Consider the following 18,739-nt stretch of genomic DNA (forward strand, 5'->3'; position numbering starts at 1 on the left):
ACGCACTGAGGAGCATGCGGAGGCTCCCTGTGTCCTGGGCCCCACTTCCCCCTCCTGCTGTGCAGTTCTGAAAACAGAGACAGCTTGGCGAGCCAGCCTGGCCCCTGACTCGGGTGACCGAGCTTCTGGCTCTGGGTCGTGAAGGCAGGTGCCGTCCCCATGCCCTCCTGGGGCCAGGCCTGCCGGGGGCAAGCACGGCTGGGGAAGACGTTCAGCCAGGTCGGTTCTTGACCCTTGCCAAAAACCAGGCTGTAGGCGTAACTGCCCCACCCAGAGTGGGAGCAGGCTGTGGTCAGGACTCCGGCACCGGGCACGTGGGCGTGTGTAGGAGGCGGGCAGCAGCCTTGCTGCTGTCTCCTGGAGGAGAGCAGAGCGAGCGCGTGTTGGAGCCCAGGGCATTGGCCCTGGGCATCCACGCCCTACCCAGGGGCAGCTGTCTGGCTCCTGGCCAGGTGGCTGACTTGTTGCCTGCGGCGTGGAAGTAAGACCCCGTCCCTCACTGGCCAGGCAGGGCTGGCCACACACACAGAGTGAGCGCCTGCCACACTCCCCGCTCCTCGCCCGAAGGGCTCCACAGAGGAGCCGTGGCGTCACTCTGAGCGACTTCTGCTGCCCCCGGGGACCTGACCCTGCAGGTCACCGCAGTGCTTGGCGGTGGCCCTGCCTTCCTCGCCTCTGAGCCGGTGACTCCGACCCCCTAACCCAGGTGCCCCGGGCTGCTGATGTGTGGCCAGAGCGCGTACCTGGCATCCTGGTTCCAGCCTGCACTCAGGGGAGCACGGGAAGGGGACTCGGGGTCCCGTGCCTGCCTGGTGCTCCCTGACCTCGGTTTCTGAAGCGCACTGCTGCCTCATGGCCTCCTTTGCTGTCCTCACCGCAGGGTGACGACGGCCCAGACGTCCGTGGAGGATCTGGGGACATCTTGTTGGTCCACGCCACCGAGACAGACAGGAAAGGTACAGAGCCCCGCTCAGTTCTGCACGGGTGTCGGGCCGGGGGTGGGAGCAGGGAGCCCACCCTGGGAGAGGCGGCGTGCCCACAGCCAGCGTGCCGGAGTGACCTCCCTTGGTGTGGGGCCGTGTGGAGGGCGAGGGGCGCGAGTCTCAGCAGATGATGGCGTTGGCAGGAATGCTACGATACCCCCTGGGGGCTCCTGCTCCCTTTCCTGACCTCTGAGCTGTGTTATTCCAAACCCTTAGCCTGGGTTTGAGTCCGTGCAGGAGTCTCCCGCTTTGCGCAGTGTACTCTGCCGGGCTGGGCGTCCTCCGCGTGAAGCCAGGCTGCTGCCTGCCCCTCACGTCTGGAGCAGCAGGGGTACCCCCACCCCTAAAACACCCTGTCAGGCGGGCTCTGGAAGGGGGTGAGGAGGGCCGTGAGGGGTGGCCTGGAGGAAGGTGCCAGTGGCCAGGGTCAGACGCGGCCTCCCAGCTGCATGGTCTGCCTGCCTCTCCCCACACGCACCTTCCTTTTACATCTTTAAGTTACGAGAAAGGCCGGCGCCACGGCTCACTAGGCTAATCCTCCGCCTGCAGTGCCGGTACTCCGGGTTCTAGTCCCAGTCGGGGCACTGGATTCTGTCCTGGTTGCTCCTCTTCCAGTCCAGCTCTCTGCTGTGGCCCGGGAGGGCAGTGGAGGATGGCCCAAGTGCTTGGGCCCTGCACCCGCATGGGAGACCAGGAGAAGCACCTGGCTCCTGGCTTCGGATCGTCGCAGCCATGGCGGCCATTTCGGGGGTGAACCAACGGAAAGAAGACCTTTCTCTCTCTCTCTCACTGTCTTAACTCTGCCTGTCAAAAAAAAAAAAAAAAAAAGTTACAAGACAGAGGATGTAACAGCCGTGTCAAATTGTGGAGGGACTGCAACACCCCAGTCTGGAAGCTGGAACCACCCGGGCCCACAGCCAGCCTGTCCCAGCTTTCCGGGAATCTCTGAGTTAGGAGAAGCCGTAGAAAAGGGGGGGGGGGGAGCCTGGCCACGGCCCTCCCAGGCCCAGCACAGCTTGTCTTGCCGGCAGTGTTTGTGGCCCTGTGTCTCCTGCCGCCTAGAGCCCCAGCCCCCTGCCTCATGCTCTCATTGGCTCGGTGGCCATCGAGCGAAGCCCTGTGCGACTCTGTCCTCTGCTGACTGGCCTTGCTGAAGGGGTTAGCAGTGCCCAGTCCATGCTCAGCCGCAGGCAGCGCCATCATCCCCTTGGGGGACAGCGGAACCCCTCCACCTTGCCTGACACGCCGGAGCTCTGTCCTCCACTGTCCAGAAGTGAAGGGCGGGAGACCCAGAGCTGGCCCTGGTGGGAGCTGTGCTGTCCCGCAGGTGCAGCTGGGGCCAGGGCCAGGGGCCACCCACAGGCAGGTTGTCTCACACGCTCTGGTCCCTACTGGAGCTGTGTGCCGCTGGAGCTTCTGCCCGAGTTTAAGGCTTCGAGGCTTGAGTTCCTCAAAACCCACAGTGTTTGTAGCTGGGAGCAGCACTGAGGCGGAGCCATGCCAGCTTACCCAGCAAGCTCCTTGGTGGCCCCAACCCCGAGAGGCCCCGGAGCTCAGACCTGTCTGGGACCCAGCTGCCCAGCAGGGCCCAGCCGGGGGGCAAACAGGCAGGTTCCCTCGTTATCACAAGACGCTTCGCTGGGGCTTGTGGGGACTGCTGGGCTCACCCCGTCCAGATCTGTCATCCAGCCCCGAGCTTCCCGTCGTGCAGCCTGTGACCTCGCGTTGCGTGTGAGCTCTGGTTGGAGTCCCAGCTGCTCCACTTCTTTTTTTAATATTTATTTATTTATTTGAAAGTCAGAGTTAGAGAAGGAGAAGCAGAGAGTGAGAGAGGTCTTCCATCCACTGGTTCACTCCCGTTAGCCGCAACAGCTAACGGAGCTGCGCTGATCTGAAGCCAGGAGCCAGGAATTTCTTCTTCCAGGTCTCCCACGCAGGTGCAGGGGCCAAAGGACTTGGGCCATCTTCTACTGCTTTCCCAGGCCATAGCAGAGAGCTGGATGGGAAGTGGAGCAGCTGGGACTCAAACCAGCGGCCAAATGGAATGCCGGCACTGCAGGCGGTGGTTTTATCTGCTGCGCCACAATGCCGGCCCCTGCTCCACTTCTGATCCAGCTCCCTGCTACTGCGGCTGGGAAAGCAGCAGAGGATGGCCCAAGTGCTTGGGCCCCTGCACCCACGCGGGAGACCCAGATGAAGCTCTTGGCTGCTGGCTTAGGCCTGGCCCAGCCCCAGACATTGTGGGCATTTGGGGAGATCTGTCTCTAACTCTGCCTTTCAAATAAATAAATCTTTAAAAACAGAAAAGAAAGAAAAAGCAGAGGTGCTGAGACCCTACCAGCAAAGAGCCGTGTGGACACTGGGAGGGGTGGTGCCCCGTTCACCTCGCCCAAATCATAGCACAGGAGAGGGGCCTCTGCCATCAGCAGGCCTGGGCGTGAGCCCTCCCACGCTGCCTACAGAGGTGACACGGCCTCCTGCCAGCACTGCTTGTCTCCCGAGTGAGGCGACAGCGGTCCCTGCCCCCGTGAGCTTGCTCTGGGCATTGACAAATGTGTGTCACAGTGAGCCTAGGACACGTCCTTTGAGGGCTACCATGGCTCCTGGCAGCGATGACCCACAAAGGTACATGGACAGCAGTGGGCACGGTTTGGTGCTGGTCCCATCCCTACTTCCTTGCCTTTTAGGGGAAAAAAATGAATAAATAAAAATCTGAACTTGACATCTGGCTGGGTTGTGGGTCCAGAAGCAAGCATGTGGTATCGTTGGACCCGACCCGCACAGGCCCAGGTCGGACCGGACTTGGGAGGTTTCGAGCCTCAGTTGGGATGCGAGTGAGGTGGGGTTCCCTGAGATTGCTCTACCTGCAGATTCGGGGATGCGTGAGGGAACAGGGGCCTGGGGAGCCAAGTTCCTGTTCTGCCTGTGAGCTCAGCCACAGTGAGGAGCCCAGAGTGGGAGCCGGGTCAGCTCTCGCCCAGCTCCCGCACAGCACAGCTCCACGGTCTAGGAGCGCAGCAGCCTGTCTGTCCCAGCCAGTGTCCGCTCAGCAGAGTGGGGGGTACGGTGGGGGTGAATCACAGCAGCAAATAAATGGGAGCTGCTGGGTTCCAGAGAGGCCAGGAGTTCCCATGTGCACCAGAGGGAAGGCAGAGCGGCAGACGGCACTGCCAGCCCGTGCCCTGTGCTGGAGCTGGGCGAGGGCCTCCCTGGCCCCAGGGTGTGCCCACTGCATCCTCCCCCGGCGAGCCAGCCCGTGAGTCTTCTCCCGCGTTTCCTTAGGGCTCGAGACGTCAGATTCCCCAAAGCTCTGACGCTGCCGTCTGAAAGTACCTGCTGTCCGTGCTGTAGCTCCCAGGTCCCACTGACACGTTCGCGCTGTTCCCTCTGCCCGCGATCCTTGAAACCCTTCCCTCCCAGAGGCTTGTGGCAGCTGGGAAGAACCTCCCGGTGCTAGCCCAGGAGCACAACGCCCACGCCAAGGGCGTGCTGCCAGTCTCTCCCTTGCCGGGCAGGCATCACTAATCAATCGCTGGGACCAGACAGCCTCCAGCCCAGTGCCGCCTGCCGTGGAATAGTGCGGCTACTTTTCCTGGTTCTGCTCCACCCTCTCCTTTGAGAGGTGGGCGGAGGGCGGACGATGGTGGGACATACGGACACTCCTGGGTGGAGTCCCAGGCCCTCGGCCCCCGCGCGCCTCCCCAGGCTTGCTCGGGGCGTCTCTGCTCCCGGCTGAGGGGCTCCCGGCCGCTCTCCCTGCAGACCTGGTGCTGTACTGCGAAGCCTTCCTGACCACCTACAGGACCTTCATCAGCCCCGAGGAGCTCATCAAGAAGCTGCAGTACCGATATCCTTCCCCACCCGGGCCCCGCCTCTCCCCAGGCAGGGAGCCGGTGGCCACACTGGCCAGTGGCAGGATTGAGTGGGGACTGGGGGGTCCCAGGGCCCAAGGTTCTCAGCCCACCCTCATCTGTGTCCCGGCTTTGACCTGGGGGGGGGGGGGGGGCTGCGCTGTCAGGGCTGAACCTGCCGTACCTCTGCAGGGAGCTGAGTGAGTGCGCCCAGCTCAGCTGTGGTCCCGAGCGAGGGCAGCGAGTGCCTGGGCTGCCCAGTTGGTGCTGCCGCTGCTAGGCTGCGCCCCAGGGCATTGGGCATGGGGGGTACCAAGGTGGGCGGGTGGACAGGGCTTGACCCAGCAGTGGACAGGACGGCCTCACCCACAGCTGGCATTGCCTCCTGTCCCCTGGACCGTATCTGCCTTCTGGGCCCATCCTTGGGAAATGTCACTTCCTGCAGTAATGGCCACGCAAGACCCCGGGGGCCTGGAAGGACCCCGTTACGCTGCCTCTTTGGCACGCCCAGGCCTGCCTGTCCTGCTAGGCTCACTTGGAGCCCATGACCCACTGCTCCTGGGCCACCTCCCAGCCTCATGGCCCGTGACTGCCATCTGCTGGGCAGCGGCTGTCACTTGGGCAGGAGGTCCTGAGCGCGCTCCCTCTTTGTCCCGTGCGCCCTGAGCCGTCAGGACAGGGTGGACAGCCCCTGTGTGCAGCTTGCCGGCCTGGCTGGGGAACAGCAATCACATGGCCGTGTTGGACGATGACCGTGTCAGGCAGCGTGTTCACACGTGGGGTCTCATTCACCAAAAACGTCCTTATTTTTGTGTGTAGGCTCCTAACTGCTGTATCACCTGGTGCTGTCCTGTCATTTCCGGAAAAGTGGGGCACAGCCGGTGCCATAACCGAGCCACGTGGCTGCACCGCAGCCCCAGTGCACGGTTCTCAGCCCTGCCTGCCTGCCTGGCCAGCTCAGCGTGTTCATGGGGACGCTGCAGTGTTGAGATCCCAGGCAAGGCTGGGAGCCAGGTGGCCTGTCCATCCTGGGTGCCACGGCCTCTGGCACTGGAGAGCAGACAGGGCGGAGTCAGGGAGGGCCCTGGGTAGTCGGCGGCCTCCAGGGCAGACCTGCGCGCCAGCGGTGACTAGGGGTGCTGCCTGCCATGGGGCCAGGCGCAGAGGCGGCATAGGCTGCTCGGGAAGGCAGAACCCAGCCTAGTGTTGCATTGGCGAGAACTCGCGGACAGCATCCAAGCCACCGCTGGGTGCAGAGCCCAGAGATGGAGACTCGCGAGAAGGCTGGAGGGACGCCTCGTGGCTCACCCACCGTCCAGGGACCTGCGGGTTTGAGGGGCTTTGGTGTGAGGCTGCTGTCCTCCCCCAAGGCTGAGGAAGGCAGCTCTCAGTGTGTCAGTGCCTTGCTGGGCACCTGGGGCCGAGCCCAGCAGGCCAGCCTGGGCATGTGACAGAGAGGTCGGTGGTTGGGGCTAGACAGGCCTGGACCCAACTCCGGCTCCAGCTCTGCCTTGCTGCACATACGCGGGTCATCCCTTCCAGAGGGCACTCCGGTCCAGGGCCCCAGAGCGGGTGAGGACTCAGGGCCAGCCCTCCCACTCACGCCACGCACCCCTCCCGCTGTGTACATGGCTTCTTTAACCTGTGCTCCACATACGAGAAGTTCTCTCCCTTCGCCGACACATTCAAGAAGCGCGTGAGCAAGAATACGTTCTTCGTGCTGGTGCGAGTGGTGGATGAGCTCTGGTGAGTGCTGTGCCCGGGGTCCGGCGGGGAGCAGTGTGGCAAAGGTGCAGAACTCGGTGGGTGGTGCAGGCTCTCCTGCTGGGCGCGTACACGCCCACAGCGCTGCCCCCTCTGGCTGGGACTTGCTGTCGCCCTTTGGGAGAGGGACATGACCCCCACGTGCCGGGCTGCAGTAGCCCTGGCCCAGGCCCTGGGGTTCCTCGTGGGGTCTCTCCTGGGGCCTCCCTCCCGCAGGCATCTTGGGACCGGTCCACAGTGGGCCCCTCTCAGCCCCAGCAGAGGCGGAGGCCAGGGAGGTGGGGAAGGCGGCCTCGCCACCTCTTCAGGGCTGTCACTCACTTAACAAGCACTGGTCCCTCTCCTGGGGGTGGAAATTGGTCCCTGCCTTCCCGTGTTGAGCTGCCGCAGGGGAGAAGGCCTCGGGCAGTGGCTGGACAGCAGGGGAACGACCCCCATGGGTGGCTCGGTGAGGAAGCCAGGGCGCCCAGTGGGCATTCCGTCCGAGCGGCCAGGAAGTCCTGCTGTCCCATTGCTGGCCAGAGCGGGCGCTCCCCCAGGACAGGCCTTGTGGGGTCTCTGCACTGCACCTGGCGCTGCCGGGGATGGGCCCTTGTCCTCGGGCTCCGTCCCTCCGAGGTTCCCGGCTGTGTGCTGGCCCCTGGCCGGGCCCCGGCTGCTGCCTTTCACCCTGTGCCCTTGGGCCCCTAGCCTGGTGGAGCTGACAGAGGAGATCCTGAAGCTCCTCATGGAGCTGGTCTTCCGCCTGGTGTGCAGTGGGGAGCTCAGCCTGGCCCGAGTGCTCCGGAAGAACATTCTGGACAAGGTGGACCAGAAGAAGCTGCTCAGGTGTGCCAACTCCGACCAGCCCCTGGCAGCCAGGGGCGTCGCGGCCAGGTGAGGAGCCCGCCTCCGTGTGCTTGCCCACAGCCCCACAGCCTCCCGTCCCGGCGCTGCCCAGGTATCCTGGGCTCAGGCCGTGGGCCGGGCTGGGCGTCATTCATGCAATGCACGTCTTTGTTAGCAGCAGCTGGGGCGGCAGGGCGGGGGGGCCCAGCAGGGCGGGGAAGCCAGCTCTGGACGGGCGTCCTGGCACCAACATGGCTGCCCTGTACCGTCCTGAGCGTTCCTAGGGCCTGCTCAACGACGGTGACCTGGGGCCGGCCGAGGTCCGCAGCAGCTCGAGCTCTAGGTAACTTGGGACTGGATCAGTTCGGCCTCCAGTCGCGTAGCACCGGCCGCCTAGAGTTAGGGTCAGGCTGTGTCCCGAGTGTGTCTCTGCCCTTGGGCGCCTGGACCGTCCGTGAGCTCACAAGCAAAGCCCTGTCCCCTGGTCCTGGAAGCTGCAGGACGCACCCCACAGATGTGGGAGAGAGAGGCAGACGACGTTGTCCCAGGAGAAACTGGCTGGGGGACCCGGGCAGCCCTGGCGCTGACCTGCCCGCTGCGCCTGCTCTCGGCTCCCCAGCTGCAGCGCGGCTCCTGCTCGGCCGCGCGGCCCAAGTCCTGCCCCTGACCGTTCTTCCCGTGCCGCTGTCTTCCAGGCCAGGGACACTGCACGACTTCCACAGCCATGAAATAGCCGAGCAGCTCACGCTGCTGGACGCCGAGCTCTTCTACAAAATAGAGGTTTGGCTCTGGGGCCAGGGCGGGGCGGGAAGGCCAGAGCTCCGGCCCTGCCTGACCCCTCCCTCCTACAGATTCCTGAGGTCTTGCTCTGGGCCAAAGAGCAGAACGAGGAGAAGAGCCCCAACCTGACGCAGTTCACGGAGCACTTCAACAACATGTCCTACTGGTAGGGGCCGCGGGGCAGCGTCTCTTGTCCTTGGCACGACGTGGGTCTGTTGCCTGTCGTTCCTCCGAGCTCCTGTGGGGATCCCTGGGTGTTAACAGTGAGCCCACAAGCCAGCGGGGCCAGGTGGGGCCCTGCAGAACTGGAGGGCACCAGGGGCTCAGCGGGAAGAGTGCTGGGATCCATTAGTAATGTCTGCCATGGAGGTGTGGGGACCAAGTTTGCACCCCGGGCTGGTCATTACCAGTCCCTCAGCCCTGCACTGCTTGGGGCTGGGCCAGCAGGGCTGAGGCTCATACTGTGGCCTGGTGAGACTGCACTCCTACTGGGCTTTTCCCTCCGAAAGCAAGAGGAAACCCAGCGGGCTGTGAGCACTCCGACCGGCCACAGCCTCTGAGTGGCGGTGCAGCCTCCTGCTGCCCGGCCCACACCCCCTGGCGCAGATGCCGCGAGGACTGCTTATTGGGGACAAACAGGACCGGTGTCCCCCCTGTCCGCAAAGTGTGCGCCACAGTAGCAACCCCACGCTCAGCTCGGGGTTTGGCCCAGAGCCGTGGTGTTTTCTGGGGCTGAGGAAAGGGGCATGGGGGCCGCACGCCCGCCTGCAGTGCCTGCCCCGTGTTGAGCGCAGGAGGCTCAGGGCGCACCTCGCAGGGCCTGGCTGGGCTCCTTCGGAACCATGGTCCTCAGATACACTGCGCACGGTGCCATCTTCCACGGCACGAGAGGCAGCACAGCCTGGCACTTCCGCCACGTAGCCCTGTGGTGGCCCTGTGAGACCATGGGAAGCCGAGGCCGGCATGCGTCCCCCAGCACGCGTGGCTCAGCGAGACTGGTTTTGGTTTTGTCTTTGGCTGCTGCTAAGATCCTGAGGGTTCGTTCCCTCGTGAACCCTCGTGCCAGCGAGTCGTCCTGAAGAACTTCCCAGCCCCAGTGGGGCTCGGGGGCGGCACTTGGCAGGAGAGGCTCCGCCGGGGTCCCCCCACACCACCAGGTGCACAGTGGGGTCCCTGGGGGCGCTGAGCCCAGCCAGTGGATGTCCGGGACACTGGAGCTCCTGTGTGTGCCCAGGGCGACCCGGTGCCTGCAGGAACTGCCGGGCTCAGCCATGGCCGCCCCCCCCCCCCCCCCCGCAGGGTGCGGTCGATCATCATGCTGCAGGAGAAGGCCCAGGACAGGGAGCGGCTGCTCCTGAAGTTCATCAAGATCATGAAGGTACCGTGGCCGAGCCCTCCTGCAGGAGCCCATGGGCCCAGGCCTGCCCTGTGCCCGCCCTCACCCCCCCACCCCCCTCCCCGCAGCACCTGCGGAAGCTGAACAACTTCAACTCCTACCTGGCCATCCTCTCCGCGCTGGACTCGGCACCCATCCGCAGGCTGGAGTGGCAGAAGCAGACGTCCGAGGTGGGTGGGCGCAAGCGGGCCTGGTGTGTGCCAGCGCAGCTGCTGTCCCCGCCTGTCTTCGGTCCCTGTCCTCGGAGGCTTCGTGGCTGGATGGGGGGGGGGCATGTCACGGCACCTGCCGCCTGGTACCACCAGCGCATGCCGGGGTCCCAGCCTCCCCGGCGCTGCCCTGGGCCTTGTGGGGTAGGGTCTGCAGAGCAGGTGCCGACGGCAGAAGGCAGGATGCTAGGGGGAGGGAGGCCCCCTGAGTGTGTTACACCTGCCCCAGGACAGCCAGGAGCTTCCTGGGGACGGAGTTCCTTCCACAGGGTGCAGAGGCCTGGGCAGCCCTGGAGCAGGCAGGAGTGGGGCCCCTCGGGTAGCTGGACACAGGCCGAGGTGTTCACATCGCTGGCGAAGGGCTCAGGCCTGGACCGTGAGGGCCTGTGGCTGCGGAGGAGCCGGACCCTGGTCCTCAGGGAGGCTGGGCTGGCGGCACACCCAAGGGGAAGTCACACGGGGGCTGCACGGACCCTGGAGGCCCTGGGGAGGCAGGGAAGGCTTCCTGGAGGAGCTGGCGTTTCAGGGAGAGGCACCTAGCAGGGGAAGAAGCAGGAAGGGGAACGGCATACCGAGCCGTTGCCCGCGTGGTATCTGCAGCAAGCCAGAAGCAGCTCGGCCTGCGGTGGCAGCCAGGCAGGGCCCCCGCTGCCCCTCCGTGTGTGCGGGAGGAGGGAGGGCGGGCTCTGAGCTGGGGAGGCGTGGTCAGCAAGCGTTCCGGAAGCCCCTTCAGCTCCAACAGGAACAGGAGCGAGTGTGCCAGCGGCTCGGCCAGGACCCTGAGGTCCCCAGCACCAGGGCTCCAGGGCTGCTCCGTGAGAAGGGACCCGGCCCCTCCGGCCAGGGGAGGGCCCAGGTCCGGCGTGGCGCTGGCCGGTCGTGGGTCCCACCCTCGCTAACACACCCTGTCCTCCCAGGGCCTGGCTGAGTACTGCACGTTGATCGACAGCTCGTCCTCCTTCCGAGCCTACCGGGCCGCCCTCTCGGAGGTGGAGCCCCCCTGCATCCCCTACCTGTGAGTAGCAGCCTCCTCCAGGAAGCCCTCAGCGAACCTTGCGCCTTGCAGCACAGCTGGCACAGGAGAGTAGGGCTCCATCGAAGACGCCCTGCACGGCGCCAGGCCTGGCCGCGCCCTGGAAGCCCCTGAGAGCACGGCGGGAGGAGCAGACGCGCTTGGTGGACTAGGGAGTCCTTGCTGAGCGGATGGTTGCGGGGTTGAGGGCCTCTGACGTGCCGGCGGCGTCGGGAGGGAGCAGGGACCAGCGGTGGCCTGGGGCTGAGTGTGTGGTCCCCCCTCACCCACCTGCCGGCCTTCTGCCCCACTCGGCACTCACACGCCCTCTCTCTCCTCTTCTGGCCCTCCACCCTCCACGGTCACTGTCCCTCGTGGGCCTGCACGGGGCGGGGTGCGGGTTACCTCGCCAGAGCGGCTTCCAGGGAGCCCGACAAGTGGTCCCAGACCCCGAGTGCTGGGGGAGCAGACAGCCCGCGTCCGAGCTGCTCTCTGGGCCCCCCTGGGTTTGGGCGCTGCCTGGCGGGCAGTGGAGCCGCCCTCCCAGCATGCCCGGTTCCTCCCTCGCCCTCACAGGGGGCTGATTCTGCAGGACCTGACCTTCGTCCACCTGGGGAACCCAGACCACATCGACGGCAAGGTCAACTTCTCCAAGCGCTGGCAGCAGTTCAACATCCTGGACAGCATGCGGCGCTTCCAGCAGGCGTGCGTGCCGGGCTCCCAGCGCAGGGGCCACCCAGGGCGGGCCGGGCGGGCAGGCTGACCCCACAGAGGGCAGGCGTGCGTGCCGGGCTCCCAGCGCAGGGGCCACCCAGGGCGGGCAGGCTGACCCCACAGAGGGCAGGCGTGCGTGCCGGGCTCCCAGCGGCAGGGGCCACCCAGGGCGGGCCGGGCGGGCAGGCTGACCCCACAGAGGGCAGGTGGAGCGAGCCCAGCTTGGGGGCCTGCTCCCTGTGCCGCCGGGGCCACACTGAGCCAGCGCCCTCTGTGGTGGGGTGCCGGGAGGGACACGGGGCACGGCGGGGTGCCGGGAGGGATACCAGGATGCCCCCCCCACTGACCTGACCCCTCTCCACCCCCCCAGGCATTACGACATCCGGAGAAATGACGACATCATAAATTTCTTCAACGACTTCAGTGATCACCTGGCCGAGGAGGCCCTATGGGAACTCTCTCTGAAAATTAAACCCAGGAACCTCACGCGGAGGAAGACAGACCGGGAGGAGAAGACCTAGGGCAGGCACCGGGAGCCAGCAGAGCCCAGAGGACCTCGCACCTGCAGGCCCAGAGCCACAGGCCTGGCCAGACCTCGGCCGGGCGGGGCCGGAGCTTCCTGCCTCCCCGGGGCGGAGCCAGCAGGCGGGTGCGGTGCTGACATGGGAGCGTGGGCCCCTGACTTGGTTGTTTTTTTTTTGCTTTCACTTCTTCCCCCCTTGCCCTCCCGCCCTCTGCCCCGTGGCCTGGGAGCAGCGCTGAGTCGGTGTCCACAGACCGGGAACGGCCCATTCCCCCCCCCCCAAGCCCAGGGGTCCCCAAGTGGCAAGTGAGGAAGGCCCGGGGAGCTCAGGGCGGGCCGCACACCGCTGCTCCGGAGGTTAGGACGGGCAGAGTCAGGGCAGCCTGCAGCCGGCCCCGCATCCCGGGCTCCCTGTGGCACTGGGGACCGCAGGCCTGCTGCCTCGGCGTCCCCGCCCCGGGCAGCCTGTGTCCTCTGGCTGGGAGTCCCACTGAGCTCCTAGGGCGCCTGCTCACCTGGGGCGGGCGGGGCGGGGCAGGGGCGCTTTCTGCCCTGGGCGAGGCCAGCAGCTGCTCCACGCTTGCTCTGTGCCTTAAACACCGTCTCCCGCCCTTCCAGCCTCTCCCCTCGCCCGCCGTGGCCGGCCCGGCCCGCGGGCTCCTGCAGCGCATCAGGCCTGTGCAGTGCTGCCAGTGCTTCCTGGGAGGACGGGGACCCGCACACGAGCCAGGGACAGGCCAGGCTGCCGAGGCTGGCTCACTCCCCCAGAGCAGGCGTCTTCCAGCCCGTGCTGCTGAGGGCGACAATCCGGGCTCGGCCCGCGGGCTCGCGTGGGACCCGCAGCGCGGCCCCCGTGTCAGACTGTGCTTCCTCCGCCCGCCCTGTGAGCAGCGGGCCGCGGCTGTCAGCCCAGATGTCCCAAGGCCGCGTCCTTTGAGTCCTTGCTGGCTGTTTGAGCTGCTCCTTTCCGGAAGGGCGTGGGGCCGTCCCCCGTGGCGTTCTGTTCGTCCTGTACATAGAGGGCAGGAGACCCGTGGGTGGCCGCGAGGCGCCCCCTGCCGGCCCCGGCCGGCACCTGTCACTTTATTATTTAAAGCGTGTGCGTGTGGAGTCGCTGGCTTGTTAGCAGTTGTGTGTGGGGTTGGGTTTTCGTTTGCGCCCTCTAAAGTCCTTTCATTTCAGCCACTGCGTGCTGGCGCCAGCCTCAGCCAGCTCCGCGAGTGCTGCTGGGATTCCCGGGAGCCCGTAGTGGTCCGCGCAGAGGAGCCGGGCAGGCGCGGCGAGGCCGGCGTGGGCTTTAACTTATTGGCCGGCAGCCTTGCTGCCTCCCGCCTGCCGGGGACCTGTCCACGTCGCGGGCCGGGGACAGACAGGAGCAGGTGCACTGTGCTGCGGTGTGAGAGGGCCAGGGGAGGGCCAGGGCCGGGGGAGGGCCAGGGCCGGCCGCGTCTCCCCAGTGTTACGTTGTAATATAAACCCCAGCTCACGTCTGGGCGGCCTCCTGCGACTTCAGACCTGTAACTTTTATATGAGAGGAAATACACTGACAAAAGCCGCCCGTGTGCTGTCAGCGGGCCCTGCTCTGCTGGGGGGAGGGGGGCTCTGGCCAACCCGGGCCCTGCTCTGCTGGGGGGAGGGGCTCTGGCCAACCCGGGCCCTGCGCTGCTGGGGGGGGGGGGGGGCCTCTGGCCGACCTGGGCCCTGCCAGCAGGTGCTCTCCTGATCTTCCCTCCCTGGTCCTGTGCACTAGACGTTCAAGTGGGCACCGCTGCCCTGGGGTCGGCTGGGAAGGGCACTCCAGGGGCCCGGAGTTCTGTCCTGCACCTGCGGCGTCTGCAGGCCCCCACCCCCTCCGGACGCCTCTGTCCAGAGGTGGGCCGCGGCCACTCTGCACACAAGGCCAGGGGTACCCACCGTCCTCCCAGGGCCACCCCACAGGCCAGGTCCCCTGGGAGCCCCATTCTGGGCATGGGGGGGTTGGGACAGAATCCTCTGGCATCCACCCCTCCCTGCTCCTGATGGTACAGGAACTTGGGGAGATGGGGACACCCCACTCACCCCACTGCAGGTGGCAGCCTCAATACACCCCGTGAAGGGGGGACCAGTGGCCTGGGCTGGGCCTGCCGACCTGAGAGGGCCCCGCTCAGTGAGCCCCCATCACCCCCGGCCGTTTCCCGGGGGTGGCTGACCTCCGCTTTCTGTCCCCTTCACCTGCCGTCTTCCAGTTTGATCAGTGACCACCATAAGGCCAGAGAGAAAGCAGTCCACCCCGAGTCCCCCTACCCCCACCTGTGACCGAGTGACGGGCCAGGTGTGCACCTCGGGCTGCAGCCGCCCTGGAGGGCCCGGGGTCCCCTGAGGCCACAGTCCTGAGCTCCAGGTCTCCGCCCAGGGCCTGGGGATCTGCGTGCTTGGCCATGCCGCACTGAGGGACAGCAGCACCAAGGGGTCTGGGCTCGAGGCCGGGCCTCCCCAGTGGAGGCGGGGTCCAGCACTCACTTGGCCAGCCTGCTCCTGGTCACTCGCTCACTGGGGCACCTGACGTAGCACCCAGGGCTCCTGCCGGACCTGCGGCTGCCAAACCAGGTGCACGGCCTTGGGTGGGTTCTTCGGCTTTGCTGGCTGGAAGTGAGTTATCAGCGCTTGCGCGTTAACACTCACAGCCGGGTCTACACAGCTGCACCCCTCGGGGTGGGAAACCGCCCCAGGGAATGGCACGGCTACGCCACGAACAGGGAGTGGTGTGCATGACGTCAGGGAAGTCAGGGCCAGTCCTGCCACCCAGTCCAGATGGGCCAAGGAGACGGGACAGCGACTCCCAACCCACTGTGTGGCTGCCCGGGCCAGACTCGGCCAGTTCAGGGTGACTGCAGGCCAGGGCACTTGGAGGGCAGAAGCGAGAGTTCTGAAGGTACCTTGGCACCCCCGCACCTGCCACGTACACAGGTCAGGCAGAGCAGGGTCACCTCGTGAAGGGAACGGCCACCACTCGCCCCACCTGCCAGACCACACACAGCTCGTGGCCTCTCCTCCCAGGGCACACAGGGCGACCCTCCCCAGGCCCTTGCCTGAGATCCCAGGGCAAAGCCACATGTGCCACCCAGGCCGGACACTTCAGAGCCATTGTGCCACCTGCCCGCTCCCTGCTGAGATGCTGGGATTCCAACCGGGGGGAGCAGGTGCGGGGCCTGCTCCCTGGCTTATGCTTGGGCTGGTTAGGCCACTGAGCGTGGACTTTACTGCTTTCATGGCCTGGCCTGCCCTCGATGCCCCCACATTATAACCAACTGAAGAAGCCATGTAATCACCCGGAAGATCACTGAACAGCCTTTGTTAAAAATGCAACACCCGGGGCCGGCGCTGTGGCGTAGCAGGTAAAGCCTGCAGTGCCGGCATCCCATATGGGCGCCAGTTCGAGTCCCAGCTGCTCCACTTCCAGTCCAGCTCTCTGCTATGGCCTGGGAAAGCAGTAGAAGATGGCCAAAGTCCTTGGGCCTCTGCACCCTCGTGGGAGACCCGGAAGAAGCTCCTGGCTCCTGGCTTCAGATCGGCACAGCTCCGGCTGTTGCAGCCATCTGGGGAGTGAACCAGTGGATGGAAGACCTCTCTCTCTCTCTCTCTCTCTCTCTCTCTCTCTCTCGCTCTAGCTCTCCATCTCTCTGTGTGTAACTATGACTCAAATAAATAAATAAATCTTAAAAAAATAATGCAACACCCATTCATAAGGCCGATTAGGACGCCGCTTGGGGCGCTGCCTCCCACATGGGAGTGCCTGGGTCCAAGTCCCAGCTCCACCTCGGATTCCCACTTCCTGCTCACACACACCCAGGAGGCAGCAGGTGAGGGCTGAAGTACGTGAGTCCCCACCACGCACCTGGGACTGGATTAAGAGCCAGGCCCCTGGCTTAGGCCTGGCCCAGCCCTGGTTAGTGCAGGCATGTGGGGGAGGGAGCCAGCAGATGGAAGCTCTCTGTCTCTGCCTTTAAATTCATTTATTTTTAAAAATTGCCAACTAGACAGAAACCTCCTTAATGTGACAAAGACCCCTGTCCTACCCTGCGCGGGGAGGGGACCTAGTGCTGGGACACTCAGCGCCACGTTTGGTGGGAAACCAGGGCGTGCCCAGCATTGCCTGGCGCCGCCACACCGGCTGTGCCGGAGCTCCCAGCCGACACTAAGAGAGGCACAAGAGCCCTCTAGAACGCACGTCCCACAAGGTGGCTCGTGGGGCAATGGACAGGAGACCAGAGAGCCCTCCGCACAACCAGCAAGCAACTAGAGCCTGCGGCTCTTAAGGGTCCCCACGGAGCTCATGCCCAGTGCATGGACGTGTGAGGCCTTCGTAGGGAAAATGCCGAGACCACCTTAAAGCGCCTGTACACAGGAGCAGGTGCGTGGCCAGCCACAGTCCTTTCTTCACGCTGCCAGAAAACCTACAAATTCCAGTTTGTTCCAAAACAGCCTCTCCTAACATCAAATCCCCAGTTTAACTTAATGCGCGTGGCGGTTTCTCCTACGATGTTGAAGAAGCCGGAGGCGGCCTCTGCTGGGCACACCGGGCCTGCCTGGAGCACCCCCAACCTGGAGCCACGGGGGAGACCAGGGCAGGGGCTCCCTCCAGCGGAGACATGAGGCAGAGCAGCACTTGTGGCAAAAAGGGGATGTGGCAGGGGCTGACCGTGGGGCCAGCAGGCCACGCCACCGCCCGTGGCACCCTGCGGACGCGTGGCTTCCCTTCCGGCTCCCTGCTAATGCGCCCAAGTGCTTGGACCCCCGCCGCCCACGTGGGAGACCTGGATGGAGCTCCTGGCTCCTGGCTTTGGCCTGGCCCAGCCCTGGCTGTTGTGGCCGCTTGGGGAGTGAACCAGTGGATGGAAGACCTCCCTCTCTGCCTCTCTCTCTGTAACTGCCTTTCAAATAAATGAAGCAATCTTTTAAAAAATAAAACGCCAGGGGCAAAAAGGCCCCGCAGCCCATGATTCCACAGACGAAATGTCCGTGAAAACCTGCAGGACGGGAGGCAGCCTTGCAGGTGCCCGGGATGCAGCTTGGGGGGTGCTGGAGCCCGCCGAGGTGTGCGCAGCTCTGTGCATTTACTGCGAGTCACGGGACCGCACGCGCAGAACGGGCGCCTCATGAATGCGCATCAGACCTCAGCACAGCCGTTTGGAAACGGTTTTCCCAAATCAGTGCAGTTGTCGCCTCATCGCTCCTCGGGTCGTGCTCAGCCGGTGCGACAGCAGAGACGCGGGGGCCTCCCAGAACGGGGCGCAGCCGGGGCACGGCTGGCTCTCCCACAGGGCTGCTGGACAACCGACCGCGGATTCGGACACACCCGGCGGCCGGCCCCCAGGGACCACCCTGCTGTGGCCCTGCAGCCGTGGACACCAGGCGCCCCCTGCTGGCCACTCTCAACCACTCCAGCAGGCCGTTCTCCCACCCCAGCCCACGGGCTCACGGAGACACGAACCTGAGCGCACCACGGGGAAGCTCCAAAAACTAAGGTGCCAGAGTCAGCGGCCAGGAAAGCTTCCAGAAGACGCGACATCTTCCACGGGGCAGAAACGACGCTGGGGCCCCGAGGAGGCAGGATACTCGCAGCCCGACGGATGGAAGGAGCCACAGCCGCCCAAGCGTGTCTGTCCAGAATGAAGTCTGGGTCCCGTGAGACCCATGAACCTGAGGCGCAGCCGTGCCCAGGGAGGTGGCCACGAGGGGTGGCGGTGAGGGCACTGACCTAGCCAAGGCCCCGCCAGGGAGGGGCCGGTGGAGGCGACAGACTCTTGTGTGGCTTCTGAAATTGTCCAGGAAGACAAAAGTGCCAAGGACGTGGCGGACGGTGAGGCACAGGGAGAGGTGTCAGCCACCTGCCATGCTGGGCGGGGAAGCCACGGCCACAGGCACCGACGGGGGCTCAGGCCCGGGCGCAGCCACACAGCCAAGCAGCGTGGGGACCAAGCCCTCTGGGGAACTACAGACGGCCACGCCACACAACACCTGCACTGCGTGGGTCTCAAAATCCACAGCTATTCAGACAGTTAAAAGGTACTAAAGGGCGCGGCCGGCGCTGTGGCATTATGGGTAAAGCCGCCACCTGCAGGGCCGGCAACCCACAGGGGTGCCGGTTCGAGTCCCGGCTGCTCCACTTCCGATCTCTGCTGCGGCCTGGCAAAGCAGTGGAGGATGACACAGCACTCGGGCCCCTGCACCCGCGTGGGAGACGGGAAGAAGCTCCTGGCTTCACTGTAGCCATCTGGGGAGTGAATCAGCAGACGGAGGCGTCTCTCCCTCTTCTAACTCTGCCTTTCAATAAATGAATCTTATTAAAAATGTGCGCTGCAAATACAGGCCCCATAAAACGCACTGGCCTGCTGTGCTCCCACCAGGAAGGCAAGCCGGACCTCCAGGCCAGAACAGCCGGCATCCCAAAGGGCAGGCACGCGATCCCACAATGGCTGAGCCTGTACACACCTAATGGATTACACGACCTCCAAATACCCACCGCACAAGCGGGCAGAACAAGGAGAAATGGACAAATCACACAAAGAGGAGGAAGGGCAACGTGGGGTGCAGTGGGTTAAGTCGCCACTTGTGACACTGGCGTCCCACACTGAGGTGCTGGGTTCGAGTCCCGGCTGCTCCACTTCCAATCCAGCTCCCTGCTAATGCGCCTGGGAAA

The 18,739-nt window shown here is 65.1% G+C and overlaps 1 protein-coding gene across 4 annotated transcripts in view; it reads left to right on the top strand.

The window, feature by feature from the left end:
* Nucleotides 1-12,485, top strand: part of RAPGEF1 (Rap guanine nucleotide exchange factor 1) — a 142,588-nt gene extending 130,103 nt beyond the window's left edge. The window contains exons 16-26 of one of the 4 annotated variants that reach the window (XM_062207333.1): nt 881-956; nt 4,746-4,830; nt 6,488-6,580; nt 7,289-7,474; nt 8,122-8,206; nt 8,278-8,372; nt 9,506-9,584; nt 9,671-9,772; nt 10,729-10,826; nt 11,400-11,528; nt 11,908-12,485. In XM_062207333.1, the coding sequence (XP_062063317.1) occupies nt 881-956; nt 4,746-4,830; nt 6,488-6,580; nt 7,289-7,474; nt 8,122-8,206; nt 8,278-8,372; nt 9,506-9,584; nt 9,671-9,772; nt 10,729-10,826; nt 11,400-11,528; nt 11,908-12,058 (1,179 nt within the window). In that variant the 3' untranslated portion in view covers nt 12,059-12,485. The remainder of the gene's footprint in view (nt 1-880; nt 957-4,745; nt 4,831-6,487; nt 6,581-7,288; nt 7,475-8,121; nt 8,207-8,277; nt 8,373-9,505; nt 9,585-9,670; nt 9,773-10,728; nt 10,827-11,399; nt 11,529-11,907) is intronic. The other 3 variants (XM_062207331.1, XM_062207330.1, XM_062207332.1) reach the window with 3 other exon arrangements.
* The last annotated feature ends 6,254 nt before the right edge of the window (nt 12,486-18,739 follow it).

Source organism: Lepus europaeus, chromosome 12 (genome assembly GCF_033115175.1).
Source record: "Lepus europaeus isolate LE1 chromosome 12, mLepTim1.pri, whole genome shotgun sequence".
Taxonomy (NCBI): domain Eukaryota; kingdom Metazoa; phylum Chordata; class Mammalia; order Lagomorpha; family Leporidae; genus Lepus; species Lepus europaeus.